Source organism: Phyllostomus hastatus, unplaced genomic scaffold (genome assembly GCF_019186645.2).
Source record: "Phyllostomus hastatus isolate PE091 unplaced genomic scaffold, TTU_PhHast_1.1 phas_contig_62, whole genome shotgun sequence".
NCBI lineage: Eukaryota > Metazoa > Chordata > Mammalia > Chiroptera > Phyllostomidae > Phyllostomus > Phyllostomus hastatus.
Window position 1 is genome coordinate 14,595,291 of NW_025333921.1, and position 24,232 is coordinate 14,619,522.

The 24,232-nt window shown below is 55.8% G+C and overlaps 1 protein-coding gene across 11 annotated transcripts in view; it reads right to left on the bottom strand.

Moving 5' to 3' along the window:
* Window positions 1-512: 512 nt before the first annotated feature.
* Window positions 513-24,232, bottom strand: part of TLE3 (TLE family member 3, transcriptional corepressor) — a 43,971-nt gene continuing 20,251 nt past the window's right edge. Inside the window, exons 6-20 of one of the 11 annotated variants that reach the window (XM_045848454.1) lie at window positions 24,076-24,150; window positions 15,433-15,637; window positions 13,888-13,904; window positions 10,305-10,424; window positions 9,491-9,541; window positions 8,674-8,826; window positions 8,088-8,229; window positions 7,385-7,584; window positions 6,536-6,636; window positions 5,503-5,752; window positions 4,903-5,150; window positions 4,297-4,444; window positions 3,364-3,514; window positions 2,441-2,517; window positions 513-1,728 (exon numbers count right to left, since the gene is read on the bottom strand). In XM_045848454.1, coding sequence (XP_045704410.1) covers window positions 1,621-1,728; window positions 2,441-2,517; window positions 3,364-3,514; window positions 4,297-4,444; window positions 4,903-5,150; window positions 5,503-5,752; window positions 6,536-6,636; window positions 7,385-7,584; window positions 8,088-8,229; window positions 8,674-8,826; window positions 9,491-9,541; window positions 10,305-10,424; window positions 13,888-13,904; window positions 15,433-15,637; window positions 24,076-24,150 — 2,046 coding nt within the window. In that variant the 3' untranslated portion in view covers window positions 513-1,620. Of the gene's footprint in view, window positions 1,729-2,440; window positions 2,518-3,363; window positions 3,515-4,296; window positions 4,445-4,902; window positions 5,151-5,502; window positions 5,753-6,535; window positions 6,637-7,384; window positions 7,585-8,087; window positions 8,230-8,673; window positions 8,827-9,490; window positions 9,542-10,304; window positions 10,425-13,887; window positions 13,905-15,432; window positions 15,638-24,045; window positions 24,151-24,232 lie in introns of all 11 variants that reach the window. The other 10 variants (XM_045848451.1, XM_045848455.1, XM_045848452.1 and 7 more) reach the window with 10 other exon arrangements.

Sequence of the window (24,232 nt, forward strand, 5' to 3'; positions counted from 1 at the left end):
ATGGAGCCCTCCTTCCTTCTCACCAGACAGAATCACACATTATAAAATAAGCCATAAAAATGCAGTATAAAAATTATCTTCCATATGCTACATCCATGGAGAGCCCATCACCAGGACTCAAACGGCCTTTAGCTTTTCCTTAGAAGAAAAAAAAAGACCAGAAAAACAAACAAACAAACAAAAAACCCGAATGCTAACTCCTCAAAACACACTGGTAGCAAAAAAACGGTACCTGCAGGAGAGGACATTCCACTTGCCACCTGTTTGGGCTCAAGAGAGACTGAGAGCGGCATGAAGCCGCCAGAGTGCCAGGGTCGGCGCCTGGCCCCCAGCGCCTGCAGCCCACCTGGGTGCTGTGTGTGTGTGTGGGTGGGGGGTAATCCTCTCAGACTCAATCCTGCAGGCTAAATACTCTCTCCCCTGGGGTCGCGGGGGGCGGGGGGGGGAGGTGGGGGAGGAAGGGATAACAAGCAGGAAAGGGGCAAAGGCATTTTATAAAAGGACATCATTTCTAATTCTTTATTCAAATTAAAACAAAAAAAAAAAAGCACCCACATCAGTTGCTATTTTTCTCTGGTAGCTCCCTGAGCTGAGTTGCTATGCTTTCTTCTAACTTTCTGTCCGGTTTAGGTTCTGTCCGCAGATGGAGAAGGGACGAAGAGGGAGCGCCTCTGGACTCCATTTCTCAACGCGACCAAGTGCGCAGCCAAGACAGACGGAGGCGAGGAGGGGAGGGTGGGTGAGCAAGAGTCAGAGCCCTGAGAGAGAGTGACAGAGAGCGAGGGACAGACGAAGTGCAGAAGGCCACAGAAACGTCTGACCATCTCTGTTGCCCGTAGGCCAGGCCGGCCCCCGACTCAAGTGCTGGTCGGGGCACAGTGTCGATCTCGGTCTCCGCCCTCCTGGGACGCCGCCCAAGCCCACGCACGAGGAGGCACGCTCGCCCCAGGGTCCCCGGCTGGCCAGACTGGGCACCAGCTGCAGCGACCCTCCTCCACCCGGGACCTCTCTCCCCGATCCTCCCCTCCCTCTGCAGGAATTTCTGTTTAAAACAAAAAAACAAAACAAAACAAAACAAAAAAACACCACCACCATGAGTGGATTACAAATACAGCAGGCGAATACATGGCTAGCGTTTCTGGTGAGAAGGAGCTTCCTCCCCCGCTGCCCAGTCCGAGTCATGAGTCTGTTATTTACATTTTCACAGATCTTGTGCACCGCACAAGCGGGAAAATAAGACCCCCCTCCCCTGGCACAGATGTGGTCCTCTCCAGCGTCCCCAGCCCAAGGCATGGGGACAGATCAAAAGAAAGGGGAAGGAAAGACAGAGTCAGGTGTCTGTGGGGAGCTGGAGCCACGAGTTTCCAAATAAATCTATTGGTAGCATCTGCCAGGACGGTGAAGGGGAGGAGGAGAGAAATCCATCGGAGTCTGTGAAACGCATCAACCCGGCGTGCAGTCGGACGTGTAGGTGTGCCCTCCCAGCCCGCCGCCACAGCGCAGCCCCGGAACGCTGGGCTGCTGGCTGGCCTCGCCATCCTCAGGGCCCCTCGCCAGGATCTCCTTGTCACAGCCGAGTCCTTTCCTCCCAGAGTCTGACAGCCCTGTTACAGTCCTTGTTTAGTAGATGACCTCGTAAACTGTGGCCTTCTTGTCACCAGAGCCTGTTACAATGTATTTGTCATCTGCTGAAATGTCACAACTCAAGACAGACGAGGATTCCTTAGACTGGAGGTTAGGCAGCAAGGTGCAGGAAGGAAAAAAAGGCAGCAGTCACTTTCTCTCCACACCACTTCAATGCTCTGAATGAAACCCTGCCCGCACCCCCCGCCCCGCCCCTGGCTCCCACCTGGAGTGCATGCAGCGTGGCCTCTGACACAGCCCGGCAGGCCCCTTCCCTCACGGACGTCCCTTCCCTGGGCTTCTCCACAGGGACCGGGCCCACTGCTGCCTTCAGTGTCAGGCCCCAGATGGTAAAGAAATCGTAAAAAGCTTCCTCCCTCTCTCACCTCTTTCTAGACCCTTTTGCTTTCACCCCGGCTCTGTTTCCACTGATGAAACACAAACTTACTCAAACACTAGGCAGCACCGCTCTGAAAAAAGCTGCCCTGTGCGCTCCACTGCCGACGCACCCCCTCGGAGTGCTCAGCGCACAGGCCTGAGCCAGGGGCCTGTCTTCACTCCCGTCGGGTCTGGACACCCTACAAACGCCCCTGCCTAAAAGCCCTTGCCCTGAGCGGTCAGATGCCATCAGCAGCAGAGCGTGTCCTGCTGATGTGCCCAAGCTCTCCTTCTGGAGACCCATACTGGACCCATCAGGTAGGGGCTGGAAGGGCCACAGCAGGTCCCGCTTTGCCTCCCATTCTCCCCACAGCCATCACCACAGCTTGGCCCTGACTCAGGGCAGAACCAGGAGGGGCACCCGGATGGCAGGTGGTACCTGGAATATGCTGGCTCCATAGGGTGTCCTCCAGGCGTTGAGAAGGTTATCTTTCCCAGTGCTCACAAACCACTTGCCTGTAGGCGAGAAGCAAGGAAAGGTCTGGTTGTGACCGGCTGTCCTCTAAAGTAAGACCTACCCCAGACCTGGCCAGCTGCCATGGAAACGCAGTGTGAACCACTAACCAGTGCTTAGCCGACTCCACTTTCAAGAGCCATTTTGTAAGCAAGACACATAACAGATACACGGACACCTGGAAAACACCTCTCTCTGCAATCAGGGGAGAGAAGTGAGTGGGGCTGAGATGGAAAAAGGTAGGTTTTGCACTTAATCACAGCAATTACATGTTTCAAAAACATTCTTTTAAAGCCACAACAGTGGACTGATCCTTCTCGTTTCTACTGGAAGAAAGCAGGAATTGTTGGAAAACAGCAAAGCAAGCCCTGCATCTGCAGGTCCGGCCAAGGCTGGCGGTCAGAAGGCACCTGTACTCTGTCAGGGCGCCCCCAGTGGTAAGGCACAGTGCTCCCCAAAGCCACATGGTGGGCGCTGTGCTACTCCCAGGCAACAGAGTAAGACCCATTGGAGTCAGAGAAGATGAGATGTGTCCCAGGCTGCACACTTAGTCAGCAGAGGAGCAGACTGTCCAATCCAGGGCTCTCAGCCAAAGGCTGCAGTCGTAACTGCCTGAAGGAACCGGCTAGAGGGACTGCCTGCAGTTCAACTGCCCTAGGCTAGCAGCGACTGGCTCTGGCCTGGTGTCAAGGGAGCTCAGTACCCTGTGGCAGTATCTGCATTCGAGGGATAAGGATGGGACACACCCGTTAGGGCCAGGAGGCTCTGCTCCTACTGTAAGCGTGGGGCCCCTCATCTGTACACAGAGGCCAGGCCAGGCCGCCAGGGCCCCCGCTCCCCCGGCTCACCGCAGTAGGCAAACTTGAGGGAGAGCACGCAGCTCTCGTGCAGGTGCAGCTGGTACTTGTCCGGCTTGGTGTGGTGCAGCACCTCCACGTTGCTGCTCTCCATGCCCACCGCCAGCCACTCTCCGGTGGGGCAGTAACCCAGGGAGAAGATCTGCGAGGGGGGAGATGAGCTCAGCCTCCTCTGCCTTCCAGGCCCCGCCCCTCCTTCCCCATCACCTCCCACCCGCCCTCTGCAAAGCCAAGCCCTCCTCCCCCTCAGCCCAATAGCCCAAGGGTATGGGGTGCCACTCCCCCCACCCCTCACTTTACAGGAGAGGAGGCTGAGGCTCAGAGAGGTTGCTGATTCGAGAAAGTAAGCGTGAGAGCCAGGATTCACACTCAGAGTGACACAGATCTTTTCCTTTCAAGGTTACTCCCTGTCTGTGAGTTTTGTCTTACCTTAAGAAAAAATATGAGTGACTAAAAGACTAAAATATTAAATATGTATGACTAAACATTAAAATGAGCAATAAAAACAACAAAAAAGTCATAATACCTAGCATTTACAGAATGTTTCCTATGAGCCAGGGTAATGGCTACAGCTTCTAGTGGAACCATTTCAGGTGCTTACACCAGACCTGGGAGGTGCTGTAGCTACCTACTGTAATTCCCATCTCAGAAAGGAGGAAACTGAGGCCAAAGTGCTCAACAGTGGAGGAACTGGGAATTAAAGCTAAGCAGTTGGGTCAAGTGTGTCCAATTCCAAGGCCTTGTTGAGTCTATTTCATTGCTGCTTCCTCCAGGAAGCCTTCCCAGATGGCCCAGGTTGGTCTCAAATCCCTTGGCAATGATCACCTATAAGGGCCCCCTGGTCCCCTGACCCAGCACAGTGGGTCTCAGGAGGAAACACACTGCTCTGGGGGTGGGGGATGAAGAAGAGCCTTGGCAGCCCACCTGGGAGGTGAAGTCATGCTGCTGCAGCTGCCGGCCCTCCCGCAGGTCCCAGGAGCGCACAGTGTTGTCCAGGCCCCCGGTCCACAGCTTGGTGCCGTCGTGGGAGATGTCTATGCAGCTGGCCCCATCTGTGTGGCCCTGGAACTGCCTGTGAGGGCCGAGTGGGGAGGAGGGGTGAGCTGAGGAACCACTGGATGCCCAGCAGGCATTCTGAACAGAAGAGAAAACTGAGGCCCAGAAGGGGGTTCACCATGTGCCCACGTCCCCTCAGTGAGCTTGCAGCAGAGCCAGGCCTGGCCCCTCTCCCATCTACTCAGGGGTCCTGTCCAGGGGCCGGTTCATAAAAAAGGAATCTCCGTAGGCAGACACTCGGTGCCTCCTCTTAAGAATGTGCATTCTTAATCCCTCTCCTTACCCTGTACAACTAAGGGCTGATTACACAAGCTGAACAGTAATGTGATGAGCAAAGACGGCCAAGGTACACTGAGAGCCGACCGGGGCCAGCCCCGCCGCTGCTGCACTAGCTCTCATTCTGAGGAAGGTGCTGCGCTGGGCCCATCCCGCATGGGGCTGGCTGATCTGCACAGGCCCCTCCCATGGCCTCACCGGACCAGCGTCTGGTTGTGCAGGTCCCACACGGCGATGTTCCCATCGCTGCAGCAGGAAAAGCAGACTTTGGCATCAGGGCTGATGGCCAGGGCATAGCAGGCAGGGGCAGAAGACGTCAGCTCAGCCTTGATGCGGGGTGTGGGAGAGGCCAGGTCCCAGATGGTGAGCGTGCTGGCCTCACCACCCACGATGAGCGTGCGCCCATCGGGGAGCAGCTTGCAGGAGCGGATGTAGTTGTCCCTGTTCTGGAGAAAGAAGGACAGTGTGGAGAGTTGCCCACCTCCCTTCCCAGGGACCAGGAGAGTCCCATGCAGCAATTCTGAACACCCTCACCACCCCTGCTCACATCCTGCCCAGCCATCTCCCCTGCTCATTCCCAACCCTTCAGTCTTCCACGCATTTTTTCACAAACCCCAGAAAGTCAGTATCATCTCCACTTAGTAAAACCAGGGTTCAGGGAGGTTAGCCGGCTTGCCCGAAGTCACCCAGCCAATTATGCAGGGCTGAGCCAGACCAGGTCGACAGGGCTCTCCCCCGGCCCCAGCTGCTCTGCTCCCCCGTGCCCATCAGAGGTGCCCACAGCCCTGGAATCCTCACCAGGCAGTCCAGCTGGGAGATGGGGCTCTTGCTGCCTGGCTGGCTGATGTCCCAGATTTTCACGCAACCCTTGCCACCTGTGTAGACGTGCCGCGTGGGGTTGCTGATGGTCACGGCACACACCACCTCACCGTGACTGAGTGTGTTGATCTGCCGGGCATGTCTTGGGATGCCGGGGCCTGCCAGGGCGTCGTGGGGGAAGGGCACAGGCTGCATCTGCCCGTCGGCACTCACGTGGAAAGAGTATGCTCTGGAAGGGCGAGACCCGTCACTTCTGCTGTCCCCAGTCCTTTCCAGTTGCTCCATGTCCTACCTGGTTCCACCGGCACCACCCCGACTGGCCTCCCAGCCTCCAGCTTCCCTCCAAATCTTAGGAAACCCCGTAACCCCAACTCCCTTGGCTAGGCTCCACCAGAGTGGGAAATGATTAATATTCCTGCCTTGACTTCTGCTCCTGCTTACACATCCTTGCTCCGAGAGCCAGGTCACTAGCCCCACCTGTGCCTTGGAGTGGCCTCCCCCACTACCTACGATAAGAGTTATCTACGACATCCCTAACACACTGACCACCCCTGGGAAGGACCCGGCAGGATGCCACCTCCTCCTTCAGGAGCCAGTGATACTGGGTTGGGGACCTGTTTACGTCCCCAAATAAACCATAAAGTACACATCAGAGCCAGGAGGCGAGTAGGCGTGCTCTGCCTACTGTTGCATGCTACAGTGGGTGTCAGCTGGGGGCGTTCCAAACAGGTAGAACCCAAAGGAACCCCTGGGTCAACTGTGTCATTTGATTGGGAGGCCCTAACATCTGCGGTATTCCTTCCCTTCCAGAACCCACTGACCATACCCTCGAACCCCTCTCAGTTCCCCTTTCAGAAAGAACCGCGGGCTGATCAGGAGTATGGACAGAGGCTACAGCCTGGCCTATAAGAACCTCTCAAGGCAGGAGGCCCACCAGGGCAGGGGATGGGGAGGGGCGTGTGCCCTCCTCTGCCCTCCCCAAGAAGCATGCAAGAAGACAGCCAGGACTTACGGTTTTCCACCAGGAATGGAGGTGAGGCTCGAGGGCAGGCCCGCAGCCCGCATGGGGGGGTGAGGGTCAAAACCAACCTGTAAGGCAAGACAAGGCCAGCCCTTCGTGAGAGATACACCATATATCCCCCCACCCCGGCCCCTCCTCTCCTCTACTTCCTGGGCCCTGCCTGTGCAGCACTGCTTCTCCGGGCCCCGGAGACAGACAAGCAGAGCGGACCCCGCTGATTCAGCGGAGACAGGCCCAGGAGGGCCAAGAGCTGTGCCCAGGACGAGGGCAGGGATGGTGTGACAGTCCGGACCTCCCAACTCTGAACCAGCACCCTCTGCCTCCCCTTTCCCCCACCCACTTCAGTCCCTCCGCAGTGTCCCAGCGGGCTCGTCACATGAAGAGGAAGCCACACCAGGTACAGGAGATGAAAGAAATTGTCTCCTGAAAATCACTCCTCTCTCTCCCAGCCCAGCCTGAACTGCTCATCAACACTAACAGATGAGCCCTGGTGTAATATGCAGCCGTGCTTGCTGAACCCCTGCTCCCTGGGAGTCACCTGACTCATCTTGGGACCCCATCCCAGGGGGGCCCAGAGAGACAGGGGTCAGCTCTACTACCCAGACAGACAGGGGCAGCCAGGGAGGCCGCATCCTGAGAGGGAACGACGGGCAGGCCGGGGTGGGGCCCAGGTCTACTGATCCCCAAGTCGTTTCTAAGGAGCACTTTACCCCAAAGGCAGCTGGTTGCCGGGTTGTGAGACCCTGGGGTCCCCTTTAGTGTACATGAAGTGCCCCTTAAGCCTCACCAGCTCCCTACTCCTTGCCAGTCCCCCAAAAAGGAGCCAAAAAGTCTACGTACAGCTCCAAAGCTCACCATTGGCGATCGGCCATAGGCAGCGGCGGCGGCAGCGGCGGCCGCGCTCATCTGGGGCGGGATGTTGTGGAGGCCGGCATAGGCACTGGGGCTGGTGAGGGAGCCGTTCATCTCGTGGTGGCTCATCATGGCAAAGGGCGCCGCGTAGGAGCTGGTGATGGAGATGGGCGTGCGCAGGGCTGAAGCTGCAAGGAGGCGGGCATCAGCGGGAGGGGGCCATCAAGGGGAGCGGCCCCCCCTTCCTTCTAGGACAGAATCCAGGCCACCAGACCACCTAGCAGCAATCCTCTCAGGGTGAGTCCTTCTAACAGGGACCCCCGTCTCCACAGCTTAAGAAGGTTTGAGATGAGAGAAGTGTTCATCTTTTTTTACGGGGCAGGTCATGGAAGTTCAAAGAACAGGGTTGTGTATAGCCTCACAGAACTGACAACGGGAGGCAGGAACAAACAGTGGGTATCCTGACCTGTCCGCGGCTCCTGGCACACGCCTAGCCCAGCGGTGGCCCCACTAAGCCCTACCATCAGGGCTGAAAGACCAGTTCCTCTCCTCCTGAAACCTGCCCATGAAGCCCCCCGAAGGCAGGCCTGGGGAGAGCCGAGCCCATCCGTGTAGCTGCAGCTCTGGCCTGGGCAGCACCACCACCCCCCGCCCCGCCCCAACCACGGTGCCCCAGCCCCATCATGCCTACCCATTATACCTATCGGGTCCATGCCCGGAGGTTTGCCTGGCATCGACCGGAGCCCTGGGGTCGTGCTGGTGCCTGGAGTCGGGGCATCGTTCCTCGGGGTTGGGGTGTTGGACTTGAGCCCAGGGGTAGAGGATTTGTCGTTCTGAGAGGAGAAGACACAGAGACCAAGGGGAGCCATGAAGCTCATTATCCAAGTGCCAGGCACTCGGAGCTGGCCACACTCCCAGTGCTGGTCACCACACTGAGCGTGGGGCCAGCCCCAACCCCAGTTTTGAATCTTCTGCCCAAAAGCCACTCAATTCTTGCCCAACCTTGTTGAGCAGAGACTACGGTGACCATTCCCACTTTATAGATGCAGCAACCAAGGCTCAGAAATGGCAACTAGTTAGCACAGGGCCCAGCCAAGAAGTGGTAGAGCCAGCACTTGAACCTGGGTCAAACCCCAAGCCATGTTCATCCTACTCTACCCTTCTGTCCTCCAGTCAGCACCACCCCAGCTCCTGAGTCTCTTCCAGAACCTCTTCCCTCCACCCGACCCTCCCCAGCCCTCTCCCAGGCTCGCAGCACTGGGGCAGACCCCACATACATGACCAAGGTCTTTGGTCTTGGAGGAAGGTGTGCTACTGGAGGAGGCCACTGAGGCGGGGCTGGTGGGGGCATCTTTTTTCAGGCCACGGGCTTTGTCCAGACCATTTTCAGGAGGGGAGTGTGCAGGGCTGACCCGGGGAGTTGCTGGGTCCTAGAAACACAAGCGATGCAGAACTGTACTCAAAGCAACCACCAGCCTAGACTCCTTCCAGCCCTGGGATGGGAAGGGAGTAGGAACGGGTGACAGAGAAAAAAGCTTGGCTGCCACAGACTGGGGACCCCGAAGTCAGGGTGACTACTTCTTAATGATCTAGTCTGAGTACTTAGACCCCCAGATGGGAAGACTGAGGCCTGGGTGGGGATGGGGTGACCAGTCCAAAATCACACACAGTTCAGGACTCAAATCTGGGCCACTGGGCCTCTGGCAGATCTGCTTCAGCCCCTCCTTGTCTGCAGAGGCTGCCCCAGGGGCTCACAACCCCCTCCTCCAGAGCCCAGGGTGCTGGGCGGAACACAGCTGACCTAGAGGAACACAAGGAACCGGCGCTGGCCCTGCTCTGGGGTCTCTGAGCGTCTCCTTCTGGGGACCTGTCCTGGGAAGCCCTCACTTGCCCATGCTTGCCCAGCCACCATGCAGCAAAGCCCTGCCCTGCTCTTCCCCGTCAGCCTGACGGCCCAGCTTCAGAGGCCTCACCGCCCTGCTCAGGCTGCCAGTAATGTCAGCACAGCAGCTAAGACACAGCTCCTACCCAGGGAAGCAGCACTCTCAAACCTCCTAGACCAAGGGGCCCTCTGCAGCCCGGGTCTGCCCTTACCTCATTGGAAACATCCACCACCAGATCGTCACTCTTGTCCCCATCACTGTCCTGCAAACGAGAGAGAAGCCAGTAAGAGGCCACACCCTCCCCACCCCACAGTGAGCATGAACCATCCTCACCCTGCTTCCTCCAGCCAGGATCTGGTCCAGGCCAAACCCCAAGGCTCACCAAAGTCAGCCCCCCTCCTCAGCAGATTCCTAGCTCTGAGGTCCCTCTGCCCCCACACGCACCGGCAGCCTCACCAACATCTGCCCCATTATAGTTCTCAGCCCCTTACCTGTCTCTCTGGAGCCAGACACCACTTCCCAGTGGGTTTCATATCTGCTATCATTTACAAGGAAGTGAACTAGTTTCACTTCACCATTTCCACACTCTGTGTGGGAGGGAAGATGAGCCTCGTCGCCCAGAAATGCAGCTGAGACCAGCTGTGCAACGTTCCCAAAGCCATAGAGCGGCCGAGTGGCTGAACAGCGCTCCGCGTGAGACCACCGGGTCCCAAAACAGCATCTCCCTTCCCTTTGTCCCAGCTCTCCTCCCTGCACACTGCACGACCACGCTGTAGGGTCAAAGTGCGAGGTGCCAGGGACGGCTTTCTGAAGCAGGCTGGGCATTCCGGGAGGGCCGCAATAGTAGCTGGGGTTGCTGGCCTGTCCATAGGAGGTGCCCTCAGTTCCCCCCAGACCCCTCCCTCCGCCGCTCCACCACTCCTATCCCTGCCCCCACCTATCTCTGTGACTCGGGTCCTGTGGGTTCTCCCACGCCCCCGCCTGCCCAACGCAGCCCCAGCAGAGCCCACCACACCCAGACGCACGTATCGACTCAGGCTGTCCTTCTCCTCGGCCTTCCGCTTCTTGGCTTCCATGCTGTAGTCTGCAGAGCCTCGGTGCTTCTCACTGGCCCGCAGGCTTTCTGAGGGTGACACTGAGTTATTCTGGAAGTGGGAAGGAGATTCAGTGTAAATATTTCACACACATAGTCACAGCTAAGCACGGTGACTCAGGAGGTTACTGGAGGTGTCCTTCGTGTTTGCAGGTCGTGGCTGCATCGGTGCCTCATCAGGAAAGCCTTCGTGACTCCCCAGACTACGTCCCCCTGAGAGAGGCTCTGGCAGCAGCACAGAGCCACTGCTATGCTACACCGAGCAATTAACCTTGCGGTGAGCCTGTGCCTTCTCGACTATGAGGCTGCATGCTCCACTCCATCAGGGCGGGAGTCACACCTGCTCCCCTCACCTCATCTTGCGCCTTTCACACTTACGCGTTCTAAGAAGGAATAAGCCAAATTTGCACTGAGTCTTGAAAGATGGATCGGGGCTGACAGACTGGGGCCACGTGTGAGAAACTACTTCATCTACTGACCTCTCTAGGAACAGTGGTGGCCAACAGGCTTTCTCAGTGGTGGTGCAACTTTAGAGAAATGCCAGGACTACAGAGAGACAGAAAACACAGCACCGTTTTCCCTCCAAAGATGCGGAAGAGCATAAAGGAGGTGACAAGCCCCCCTGTTCCTCTGTCACAATGGGAAAGAGGCCGGGAAGTGTGCCCGAGGCCCACCAGCAGGAGGCAACATGAAGGAAAGCCGAGTTCCAGAAGGCCTGGCAGAGCCTAATGAGTTCTCCCTTCAAACAGGAAGCAAGTAAGGATGAGAACACTTCGGAACTCGAGGCCTGGGGAGAGGAAAGATGGGCTAACAGCTGAGGCAGCAGAGCGTCGCAAGCGGCCTAGGAACAATGCTGCTCCCAGGTGAGGGAGCCACCCGCAGAGGACCCGCAGGCACTCGGTCGTGTCCGCGGCCAGGAACGGCCCTACGTGGCTGTCAGCACCAGGCTGGGGAGAAGGGGTGGCACCTGCCAGCAAACCTCTGTGCCCAGACAACCAAGTCAGAATCCGTGCCCCCCAGGGGGGCTGTTGTGGTTTACTCTGGTCTGAGGGCCAAATCCCTAACCTTTCCTCACTTCCTCACCACCAACCCCTGCTCTGAGCACCCACCCTACATCGGGTCTGGGAGGAGGAGGCCCAGCGTGGAGGAAGCAGCGGGCACAACACTGCCCTCCCGGAGCTTCCGGTCCAGGGAGGGAGGGACAGGACCGGGCCATCGACACCCCACACAGGGCGGAGGGACACGTGTCCAGGAGAGGGCATCTGGAGGCAGGTGGGATGAATGTGCACCTCTCTCCCCCTACTTTCTGGGGGCTAGTGCCAGCGTTTGGGGAACCAGCCACAGAACTTAATTTCCTTTGCTAAGCCGGTTTCTGGGTAGCCCTTCCCTGCCAAGTTTCTGCCTGAAGCAAAATTAAAATGGCAGAGTTATCAAGCCTTGAAGAAAAAAATGGAGGTTATAATGGAACTGCAGCTCAACCTTCCCCACAGCCGAGTGAGTGGCGGCGATGTGCGCACGGCCGCAATTCAATTAGCTGCTGCAAGCCTGGCAGAAAAATCACCGTCATTTCATTTCCTTTCCTCCGATGGTGGCCGCCCCGTGCTAAGCAGAAATGCTTCCAGGCCCTGTCCTCGCGGGCGGGCAGAGAGGAGGGGGCGTGCAGCAGCTCGTGTTTCTCCTTGCGACCCAGAGCGCGGCTCGGAGAACAGCGAGCTCTTTCTTCTCATGCAGTCAGGCTGAAAACCCTCGCTGCTACCGGAGAGTCATGTCAGGCATTTAGCGGCATCGATCCAGCCCGCCTCTGGCTGGCAGGCAGCCAAAAAACTAAGTATTTTTTATTGCTTCAGCTAGGCAAGGAAATATGAATGAAGCTACCTCTAATTGGACTCCAGACTAACCCCTCTGGGACAGCTTCCAGCCCGTCCAGCCGTCCCCCCTCCCATCTGGGCACAGGCCTGTCCTCCCAGCCGTGGGCCACATCTGTTGACAACCTGGTTTCCAAAGGGCTGATTACTTCAGTCTACACCCCCTGAAACACCATCCCCACATGCGCACAGCCTACTGCCTCTCCCCAGCCGCCCAGCTGGCCTCAGGATGGCATCCTGACTCGTTCCCTCCGGACTCCCCAGGGGCCCGAGCCTGAGCCCCTCCCCGCCCCGCTCTGTGAGGCTCAGGTGCACGGATATGCGAGTGTCACAGAGTGAGGAGCTCAGTTCTTGGGGGGGTTCCCCGTGGGTTTCTTTCAGCAGAAAGCTTTCATAAACTAGAGCACAAAACCAAGAGCAAACAGCAGCGAGGATGAGGATGACGTGAAGACAGGGAGGGTGCTGGGCTTCAATGACCCATTTCACTCTGCAGCAGGTCCATTAACCAGGTCATCTCCAGACCTTATGTCCTGTTCTGGGCGGGGCTGGGGGGGTGTCTTCCTCACTAAGCTCAGAGGCTGGCTGGGCAGGAAGATGCCTATGTCAGAGATGAAGAAACTGAGCCCGAGAGAGCCATCCAGTGTCCCATGCAGCTAGAACCAAACCTAAGCCATGAGGCGTCCAGTGTGGGCCCTCTCTGAGGCAAGCCACCTCTCCAAAAATGCCACTTTCTGAGGACCAACACTAAAGCCATCAAAATGGATTTTCGCCTTCAGTGACTCCTTATGTACCTAACCACCCCTAGGCCCAAGCGTGCACCTGGATTCCAAAGCAGATAGGCAAGTCCAGAGGGAACAGGAGCACCGCTGCTCAGGGGAGGTTTAAAGCTAGCCTGGGCAGCAGGCTGCGAAGGCGAGCTGGGGAGGATGGTTGGTTAAGTGCCTGACCTTCCAAGCCCTACTTAACACGAGGTAATAACCAAGGCCATCCTAACAGATTAGATGGCCCCAGATACAAGGACAGCGATGAGGAATAAAATAGCTTTGCTAATCGCTAGAGGATTTTTTTTTTTATCCAGACTCCACTGTGCTTATTCAGAAGGCTTATTCACTTGAAACAGAACCTCTGAGCCTCAGTGTGACCGGAAAGATTTACGGCAAATCTCAGAGCTGGCAGACACACTGGCAGCCTGGCCTTAATGCCCACTTGCTAGCACTTCCTTAGACCCAGAACAGGAAGAAACCTCAGGTGTTCAGAGGAAACAGGGATACAGGATTGTATGGGGCGGCCAATCCAGGGAATGGGGAAGTACCCCCTGCCAGGGGGCGGGGTACCCGGGTCCTCAGCCCTGGGTGCAGCCCAGACACTCCGCAGACCCCCGCAGAGGACCCAGGGCCAGCCAGCCGACCTCTCCGGTTAGTCACCCGTCCTATAAAGGGCGTAAGAGCCCATTTAGCCCAAGCTCTTCATCTGACAAACAACAGGCCAAAGCCTGGGGAGGCGAAGGCGTCCACAACTGAAGGTCATCCTCTCAACAGGCGACAACTCCTAGTTCATGACAACACTCCCCCCTCCCACCAAAAGGTCACATGGTCCCTTACTCCCAGCACCGCAAACGCCCCCTATTGGTTCCAGGGTGCTGGCACTTACCGCACTGGATTCTCTCTCTTTGGGGACCGAAGGTCAGGACAGGAGGAAGGTCAGGGCCCCCAAGACAAAAAGACAAAAAACAAAAAGAAACAGAAAAAAAGTCAGTCTCATCCAGCCAGTTTTTATTCTTTGCTAGTTGATGGGTTTTCGAACGAGCAGCAGGCCTGGTTCACTGCGGGTGAGCCAAGGCAGGGAACTCGGCGAGGTTCCTCGGTTTGGAAGTCAACTGCCCCGATTCCCATGCTTCCCCGGGCCACCAGTTCGGCCTGTGGCCTGGCTCTCCTGGACATGCCAAGAAAGACACCAAGACTACTGGTCAGCAGTTTTTAAGCCATTAACTTGGGAAGGGTCATGCTATGCAAAATATCCATGGGATGTGGGATTGAGAACATTATTGCTTTTTAAAAGAAACTGTGAGACTGGCATTTGTTATTAAGGAGCACCATTCTGTTTTTTTGCCAGAAACCCCCAGAAGCTGAAGCCTTTATCTGCCGGTCGGCACTGACAACAGACTCTTCTGTCTGCCATGGGAAGGGCCTCTCCCTCTGCAGGGAGGACCACCTGCTGCAGGGACAGAAATGTAAATCTCTGGTCCTGCGTCCTGCTACCACCCCGGGGCCCGGCCAGGGCAGGATGGTGACACGCCAGGCCCCCAGTGCCCAAGCGTGCACTGCCAGGGGCCTCGGAAGGTGCTGCCCTAGTGAATACCTAAATGCAAATCAAATCATCACGCTGCATACTTTATAGTTACATGATCTGTATATCTCAATAAAGCTACAAAAAATACTGAAGGGCAGACCACACAAGGTGGCAGGATTTGAAAGGGTCTCCCAGGAAGCCAGGCCCTTCCCTTTCCCAAACTGAGTCCTCCACTTGGGCCGACTCTGTGCAGCCTCCTGGATCCTCACAGGGAGGGCAGGGTGGGGGCAAGCCCGCATTCCAAGTCTCTCCGAGCACCTCCCTGCAGTAGCATGACTGCTGCCTCTCCTTAAAGACAGTCAGCTGACAAGTCTTTACTGGGTGCCGACTGTGTACCTTTTCCAAGGTACCTGTGTTGGTGAGACATATATGCTAAGTTCGACACCCAGGAATTTGGCCCCTGTCCTCAGAGGAATAATGATCTTGGTAAGGACAAAACATTTTCCAGGGACAGGATATAAGAGGACAGTAACCAAGGGCTTAGTCTTGTGTTTCCACCTCTTAAGCTCTTAGAGCAATTTGTAAAAGACCCCAGCCTGGCCAGGAAGGCATCCGGAGGGCATGGGACGGGGGCTGGCCCTTAAGGACAGGCAGGGTACAGCCAGGACGATGGGAGGATGCTCCAGGTTGAATGGACAAGGTGTCTTCCAGGGCAGAGTCCAGGGCACATCAGGGATTGGGAGCTCTGGTTTCCGCACACCAGGAATTTAAGAGATGGCTCCAAATCTTTTGCTAACTCCTGTCCTAGGGACAGAGCATTTTCTCTGTCCACTCACAGTGGAGCCTACAGGACCCCTGCCCCCCACCCCCCGCCCCTGCCCCCCAGCCCCCAGCTCCAGGCCGCACCTCTGTGGTCCAGCTCATGATGGTTCTTCTCGTCCTTAACCGTCAGGTGGGCCTGGCTGCCCAGGGCTCCAAGTGCCAGCAGCCCCGAGCTGCTCCCCGTCACCGGGGGGATCCCTGGAGGCTGGAGGCCTGATGGGTGGGGTGGCAACTGGACTGGGGGGCCGTGCGTGGCGTGGGAGAGGTGCTGCGCCTGGAGCTGCTGTTGCTGCAATGAAGTTGGTGGTGAGCACAGCTATGCAGAAGAGGGCAGGGGAAGCCACAGGCCATCCCTCTTGCTCCTTCATGTGGCAGCAGGGAAAAAAACGCCCCCCAAAACCTTTGTCCCCATCTCAGTCCACATGCTGTCATACTGAAGGAAGTCTGTTGATGGACTGCAATTTAGATCAAGATTTATGTCTTCAAACACTCTACCCGTCCCTCCACCCAATTCAGACAGAATTTCTCCGCATATGTTTAGAAGTCCAAGATAAAATCATGCATTTAAAAACCAGAGTCATCAGGGCTCTCTCCCAATGGAGGGCATCCTTTTCTAAGCTCCTACACCCCACGTTCGTTCATGCTTACATGGCTTCATTGTTAGCAGCCAGTGCCCCGTACCCAGCCCAGATCCCAAGGAAGGCTCCCTAATGCTGAGGAACTTGCCTTAGAGAGCGAAGGCTGGCTACAGCCGCCAAGTCCCAAGGTCAAAAGGAGGCTGGGACCAGTGAAATGACACCTAATGTCCCTGGACATGGGAATGAACAAGAAAAGCTGACTTTTTGGAAGCAGATAGTTCAGGACTCAAACCCCAGCTTTGGGCACCTACCAGCTGTGTGACCTCAGGCAGGTTACTCAAAACAGCAGCTAACATTTAGCAGAGAGTTTACAATGCCCCGCCTTCTCTCTAAAACCTTGACCTGACTAACACAGTACTACCATCAATAGCAAAGAGGACCATGCTAGTCAAGGACCATGGCCCCTGCTCCACGCACGCCACCCCAGCCAGCACTGGCCTCAGGGTCCTCTCTTTCCCCCTCCTTGCCTCCACCCAAGGCACTGGCTTAGGCAGGCTTAGGTCTATCCCCAGCAACCAGAACTACAGGCCCTTTATCGTAACATTCCTAAGATTACGCCAAATCCTTCCCAGGATCAAAATATTTCTTAGGAGTGGCTGGGGCCTTGAATATGCTGTGCATACATCTTTCTTCTCAAGTAGCACGAGAAGGGAACCAACACTTATGAATGCTGGGCATTTCCAAATATTATCTCTGCCCCTTCCAACCACCCGACAAAGGAGGGGTGTGCCCAAATTACAGATAGCAAACACACTCAGGAGAATGGAGCGGGGGTGGCCAGTAACCACCCAAGTCCCATCTCGAGTAAGTGGGGTCTGGACTCAACTCAATCAACCACTATCCTCATCCAGAGAATATTCCTAAGGAGACCCCCAAAACAAGAAGAGTTCTATGGGGGGACAAAGAGCAGAAGTCTGACAAGCTTGCCTGTCAATGTTAACTGTGGCCTTTGGGCCACTGCGGACAGATGGCAGAACAAAGTAAAGGCCCACAGTTCTGGTTGAAGGTGGGGCTCCACAAGGCAGCATCTGGGGTCAGAGGTCACCCCGTTCTCCCCCAGCTGAGAGGTAAACTGCCAAACTGGCCCACCTCAAAGCTGGCGGCAACTGCAGCTACCGGTGAGCTCCTGACCCAGAGGGCTCGTTTCTCAGCTGCGGGGGGAAAGGCTAGGACCTGCTGCCCAGGCCCAGGCTGTCTGTTGCGGGGCAGTTTACAGAAGCTGTTGGTGGGCACTGGTCCCAGTGCAGCCAACCCCAGATCTGCCCCAGACCGCCCAGGCTGGGACCAAGCCCAGGGCCGAGGCGGCTGGAGTCCCAGGGACCCAGCGCTCAGGCTCTGGTGGGCCTGGGGCCTAAAGGAAATGTGATGTTTGTGTCATCACAAAAATAGCACCTGCTCACTGTCAGGTACAAATAAGCAAATTAAGAAAATTTTTCAAAAAAACTTACCCTTTAGATACACACTATTCATCTGTCTAGACTTCCTTCATGGAAACCCACAAATTTTAAATGTATTTCTATACAAATGGGCTCTTGTTAACCTTACTGCTATATAATTGGACTTCTTTTAACCCTCATCCAAGGACATTTTTTTTCACTGCTTTTGAGAGAGAGAAGAAACACTGGTGTGAGAGAGAAACATGGACTGGCAGCCTCCCACACGCGCCCCGACAGGGAATCCAACCCGAGGCCTGGGCGCGTGCCGTGACTGGGAATGGAACCTGCAGGCCCTCGGTGTATGGGATGACGCTCCAGCCAACTGAGCCACACTGGCTCGGGCCAACTGGGTCTTAATTTACAGTGTTATGAAGAAGTCAAGTTTCCTTTTTAATGGCCGCAGAGTATTCCCTGGTGTGGTTGGACCATTCCACTTTATCTAAATACCCAGTTTTAAAATGAGTCTCTACTGGGGGCCCTGTGATTTTAGACCACGTGCTAGTAGGCACTCTAAATCTACCAAGGTTAACTACGTAGTAAAATCCTAGAAAGCAAGAATGGAGGTATTTAATCTGTTCTTTACGGTGTATGGCCAATAAGACCACTGGAGGGCGAAAGGAAAGAGGAAGGAGAATGGCTTCATAGGCGCAGCTCTGCTTCCTGGGAACAAGGCTACTGCCTCCATCGGCAATTCCGACTCTCCTGACAGAGCTTGCTAAACACTCGTGCCCATGGAAAGACTCTGCTGAATAATTCCAAACACCCTGCTTCTTACCTTACCAGGCAAGACCTGCCCTCTGACCTGACCTTCGAGGCTCATCTTTCCTCAGTTCAAATGCCGCTTCCTCTGGAAGCCGCCATCATCCCGGTCAGTTTCTCCCTTCTAAGACTTCTGACAGCTCAGACTCTGGAGCCAGACAGACTAAGGCGGACGTCCAGCTGTCCCGTAACAGCTGAGACCTTAGATGAGTCAGAGGACCTCTCTGGGCCTCAGTTTCCTCATCCACAAAATGGGAATCAGAGTACAGCCCATTTCTTTGGGACGTGCAAGAATCACATGCTTTACTGTGCCCAAAGGCAAAGGAGGTGCTCAATTCACATCAGCAAAAACTATGACTGGATCACAAATATAACTAGTTCTTTCATCTTTATGTGCATGCTGCTTGGCAACTAGTGGCTTCCAGAAAAACAGGGACCTGGTTGATACATCCTAGCACCTCAAACATGGCACCTGGCATGTTTGCTCAGCAAAGGTACACACGGACAGGCTGGGAAGGAAGTCCGCAGAGCGGCTCAGCCCAAAAGTGGCCCCCACCTCCCAGATCCATGCCTCCTCTCCAAGGCCCATGGGCGAGCAGCTGAAAGTTACTTGGCACAAGGAGCGTCAGTGGGGCTTCCTACTTCCCTAAAACATGAATAAGTGAAACAGCATCAGAAACTTGGGAAACAGTGGCTTTCGAAGATGCTGCGCTTCCAAGACTGAGAGTGGCTTCTGCCATTAGCGTGTAAAGCACAAGTGTCTTCTTTGCAACAAAAGCAAGAAACTGCCATGGTTCCATGTACTTTTCATCTTCTAGTACAAGAGCACCCCTGCCCAGCCAGGTCTCCCCTGAGCAGTTTGAAGGCACAGTTAAGAGTGGCTCGACAGCCTCCAGGAATCAGGAATGGAAGGGCCAGCCTCCGAGGCTTCCCTCTCAGGGTGGGAGCAGATCCCAGGGCTGGTTGGGCGGGGCCTACTTACTGACAACAGTCTTGGTTACAACAGACAGTGAAACACAGTTTTCTCCCCAGTGGGCAGGGGGAGCCAGCTGGCGATGGGCAATGACCCTCTCGTCTCACCATCCCCACATCTCAGCCCCAGCCCCTGTGCAGGCAGGCAGGCAGGCAGGCCCACGGCCATGCTCCGGCTGCATTTCTACCCCCTGACATATCCCTGACCTCAGAAGACAATGTGCTGAAACAGAGCATCTCAGTGACAGGGTGACTATGTTTTCAACTGGGGAGAAAGAGAACAGAGTCCACAGTCCGAGGAGGGGCCTGAGCTGACCATGTGGCAGCAGCCTGCCTCATTTCTACTGTTCCGTCTAGTACTGGGACGTCTCCATCCGTGATGTGAAAGCCAGTCAGCCAACCCCTGCCACCTCCAATCCCAAAAGTGGGGACAGGAAACTGGACCCAAGCCCACCCCTGAGTGCACGTCTTCCTTTAACATTTCAGACCAGAACACAGGCATGTCCGAGGACGTGTCCTGCGGGGCACTCATGTATCCCCATCCTCCCTCCACCCGTGTGCCGAGTGCCCTGGGCTCAGAAGGCATGGCTGCCTGCAGGAGACGCTGAGGGCAAACCCCCGTTTGCAGGGTATGTGTGATCGGATTACATACATCATGCCTTTCTGAGCTGGTTTAATGCCTCACTTCTCAGGTGCGTGACTTGGGTTAAACCTAGTGAAGTTCTCTAAGCATTTCCAGAGCCACAATGCACTGAGGATGCCCACCAAAGGAAGCAGAGTCCTCAAGGCACGGAATGAACACCTCCTGCCCTCCAAGGAGAGGGAGGGCAGGCCCAGGCCTCCGCTCGTTCCTTTGTGTCTCACGGCTGGTGGGCCCACAGCGTTTAGGGCTGACAACCACCTTCTGATTCCAGTTCAGAAATGGGTCAGGCTCAGAGAGGCTAAGGGACAACTCTTGCAGAAGCAACCAGAGCCAAGTCTCAACCCTAGCATTACTTCTCTCCACCACAGCCGCCTAGCTGAAAGACACGGATGCGTTCTAGGAAACATTCGCCATCCTTCTCCCTCACGTGAAATTCAATCAACTGATCCAACTCATCAACATCCTGGAGTGACGGCAAGAATCTTAGGCAGGGCTTCAAAACGCTCCAGTCCGTGACAAGACGGACACAATCTCCTGCTTCCTCCTCCTCACCCCCAGCTTAAAAAATGTCTACACTGTATAACATCTCCTCCACTAGTAACTTCCAAGGAAATGCAAACCAAATTGTCAGTGGGCAGGTGGGGTGAGAGCCCCTGCACTCTCCAGAGTCAGTGACCTTGGACCAGCACAGAGCGCCGTTAAGCAAGAGTTTGTAAATGGTTGCTGTAACATTGGCTCAGAGTCTTCAATGCACCTGAGGATGCCTTCTGCAAGTTGCCTCCACAGGACCAAATTTCCCTGCTCATGCTCAGTAATCCTGACCTTCCAAGGATCCCCCAATAATTTGGATCCACGAATTAAGGGCATGTAACAGTAAGGGCCCAGCAGCAACTGGGCCTTGCCAGGCTCCAGCCAGCAGAGACATCTTGGGGCCTGTCTTCCTTAGATGGACACCTGCGTTCCCTGCGGCCCCACAGGGGAGTAGGTGGGCCGGGCCAGGACGCCTGAGCTCCCTTGCTCTGCCCCCTTCCCTCTCATGCCAGCCTGATGCTGGATCCTGGCCTTTCTTACTGGGAAGGGGGGAACCCTAGAAACCCCTCACTCCACGCAATAACTATGCCGCTAGCTACAGGGATGCCCACACCAGACACTACCTAACTCAGCTCTCTGAGCTGAGCCAAGACGCAGCCTCAGAATCCTTTAACTTCATGCCCAAGAGAGCCCTAAATGACAGACTGAAGCAGGCATATCATATGAAACCTGTTTATCTCTTTGCAGGCTTTTCCCAAATGGGGAAACTGAGGCCTAGAGGGATCAAGCAACTTGCCCTAAGCCTCCTAACTCCAAGACCAGGGGCCTGGCTACTACCCTTCTAGAGCTGCTAATCCAACAGCACCGTGGGCATTGCCACTAGTTGCTGCTAAGAGCCCCCTAGGCCCTTCGCATCACTGCCCTTTACAGCTGGGTCCCAGATACCTACACTTTGGCTGCCAGCCCATGGCCCTCCGGCCTCCTGCCTTCCTTCTCGAGCCCATCTCCCCAGTCCTCCCTGAGGAGACCAGCCACCGCCTCCCCGCTGGTGTGCAGACCAGCCCGGCTCCCCGCGCAGCGGGCCTCAGCCGTCCGTAATTCCTGCCTGTGAGGCTCTGTCAGGCTCGGCGATTAGACGGTTGCCTGCTTAATGACAGGGCGACGGCTGCATTCACTCAGAGCCGCAGAAGCAATTACCTTGAAAATGGGGGTCACAGGCCCTACTCGTTGGCTTTAATTGAATTCCAATATCTGCCTGGAGCTGCCTTGACCTAACTTGTAGCTTCCTAAATACTACTTAAAGGAAGTGGAGCTAATCCAAGCAGTGCTTCTTCCCCAGTTTCACTCTTTTCTTAGAACTTAAAAAAAATTATTTTCATAAGAGGATTTTCATCCAAGGAAGGAGACAGAGGGGGAGAGGGGACTCTACTGTGGCCACTGCCCGGAGGGGAGGGCTCGTCCCAGAAAGGGGATGGAGGTGAGGAGCTGGGAGAGGAGAAACCTCACATGACAGAACGCACAGCATGCTCGCGCCCCTGCGGCCCCTCCTGCCGCTGTCGCTGTTGGCAGAGCCACTGACACAGGAAGGAGCCACTGAGACAAAGGACACAGGACAGGGCCAAGCCCTGGGCTGGGAGTCGCCCTGGGCCTCTCCCAGGCTTTGTCCCTAAAACAGTATGTGACAGTCCACGAATCACTTTTCCTCTCTTAAAAGCGAGGGTGTTGTATGTCAGGGTGTCCAACCTGTGGCCCAGGATGGCTCCGAATGAGGCCCAATACAAAATTGTAAATTTACTTAAAACATTATGAGTTTTTTTTTGTTTGTTCCCGTTAGTGTTTGTGTGTTTAATGTGTGGCCCATGACAACTCCTCTTCTTCCAGTGTGGCCCAGAGACCAAAAGGTTGGACACCCCTGGAGAGACAGCAGAGGCTCTCCACCAGGAGACACTGCTGGGTGTTGCGGTGCAGGTGGGGGCTGCTGGCGTCCAGGGGCAGGGAGAGGCCATGACCACTGCTGAACACCCTGCAACGCAAAAGACAGCCCTGCCTCCACCAAAGCATCTGGCCCCGACACTGGGCTAGATGATCTTAAGGAAACATCAAACTTTACAATATCACAATTCTCCCCCTGGGGGTGCTGCCTACCAAAACTCAATGGCTAAAAACACTGACCACTTGCTCACAGGCCCCTTTCCAAAGACCCCTCCATCCCTCCCACATAACAGTTGAGGGTCTGTTCCTCCACCAATGTTACCAGGGGCAGCCCAGTGCTCCACACCTGCCTCCAGCAGCGTTCAGCAGCTGCCATGGGGCACCGGAAGTTCGGGACCATGGAACCATCACGAGTCCCAGTGGTGTGATAGGCAGTCAGGACCAGCATCGCTCTGTCACCCTGACCTCAGGCTCGGGGCACTCCTGGCCCAGAGAGATGAGCTGCCCCCCCCCCACCCGCACTTTTACAGATGCAGAACCTGAGGCTGGAGAAAGATATGGGCCTGCCCAGGTCACATGGGAAAGGACACAACTAGAACGTAAGTCTCCAACTTTCTGCCACGAAATGGGAGAAACCAAGGGTTTACCTTCCACCCCTCAAGGTGGCCTGCAGTCCCACCTTGAAATGATGATCTCACGTACAAAAAAAGGAATGAAGACCAACCAGGATCCCAGAATGTTCAGGCTGACGGGGGGCTTCAGCCAATCAAGTCCACTGTTTCCCAAGCCTGACTATCCTTTGGAATGATCTGGAAAACTTCAGAAAAACAGACTGCACTCCAGCCTCCAGACCTAAGGGGAAAAACTCTGCGGCCACCCCCCTGGAATCCACATTGTCCGGAGCCCCTCAGGGACCCGACCCACCTGTCTGTGGATGGGAAGTGGTGATCTCACCCACCCCTGAATTTTATCATCTTTAGGGACAGTACGTAAACAGGCATACCCCAAAGTGAAAACCGTGTCCAAAGTCACACCGAAGAGCTGTTTTTCCTCAGACGTTTATCTTAAACATCCGCAGTCTCAACCAAAGTGGGAAACAAGAGAAAGATGCCATTTGCATCCAAGAAATACTTTACAGATACAAGCCAGGCAGGGGCTGGGGAAGGATCTGGCTTTTTCCTTTCACAAAGGGGCCAGACTGGAAGTGGGCCCCACAAAGAGCTCTGGGATATTTTTTCCTGTTCGCTTGACCTAGAAGGTCAGGACGACCTGTCTAGGCACCCCAGCTGGAATTCACGAGGGCACGTAAGGAATGCTCAGGCAGGAGCTGAGGCCCAACCCCAAATTCCACAGCACGTTTCACATCGACAGCTCAGCAGAGACAGTTCTGATCCCAGGTGGCCAAAGAAGGGCAGACCTTTGCCAGGGAGGGGGCCCAGAGCAGACAGGCTACTGGGGAGGCATGAGGAGGAGGCTGGGGACCCACACCAGTCAGCCTGGTCTTGAAAGTGATCTCAGAGCCCATTCCCCTCAGTGGTGGGAACACCAGAAGTTGAGGGAGGACAGGGATGATGAGTTTAGAGGTAGATGAGACATATCTAGCACCCCTTTAACTTGGGGACTGGGAGGCAACTGGGGACCCAGTGGGGAGAGAGCCCCAAATGGATCCAAGCCCACGAAATGCTTTAGGAGCTGGAGTCCTGGGGCCGCCGTTCTTTGAGGCCAGCTAAGATCAAAATCGACCTCTGGTTATGATAAATAAGAGGAATAAAAGGGCTATACACACGGTGAGAGGCAGATTGGGGAGTCCACGTACCCCGATGATGGCATTCAGCTCTGTCATGGTGACCTGCTTGGCTCGTTCCACAGCCTGCGCCACCTGCTGCTGGTGCTGGAGGAAACAGGGCGGGGTTAGCAGCGGCCACTGGGGGTGGGTGGCCGCCGAGGGAGCGCCAGCAGAAGGCGGAGGAGGC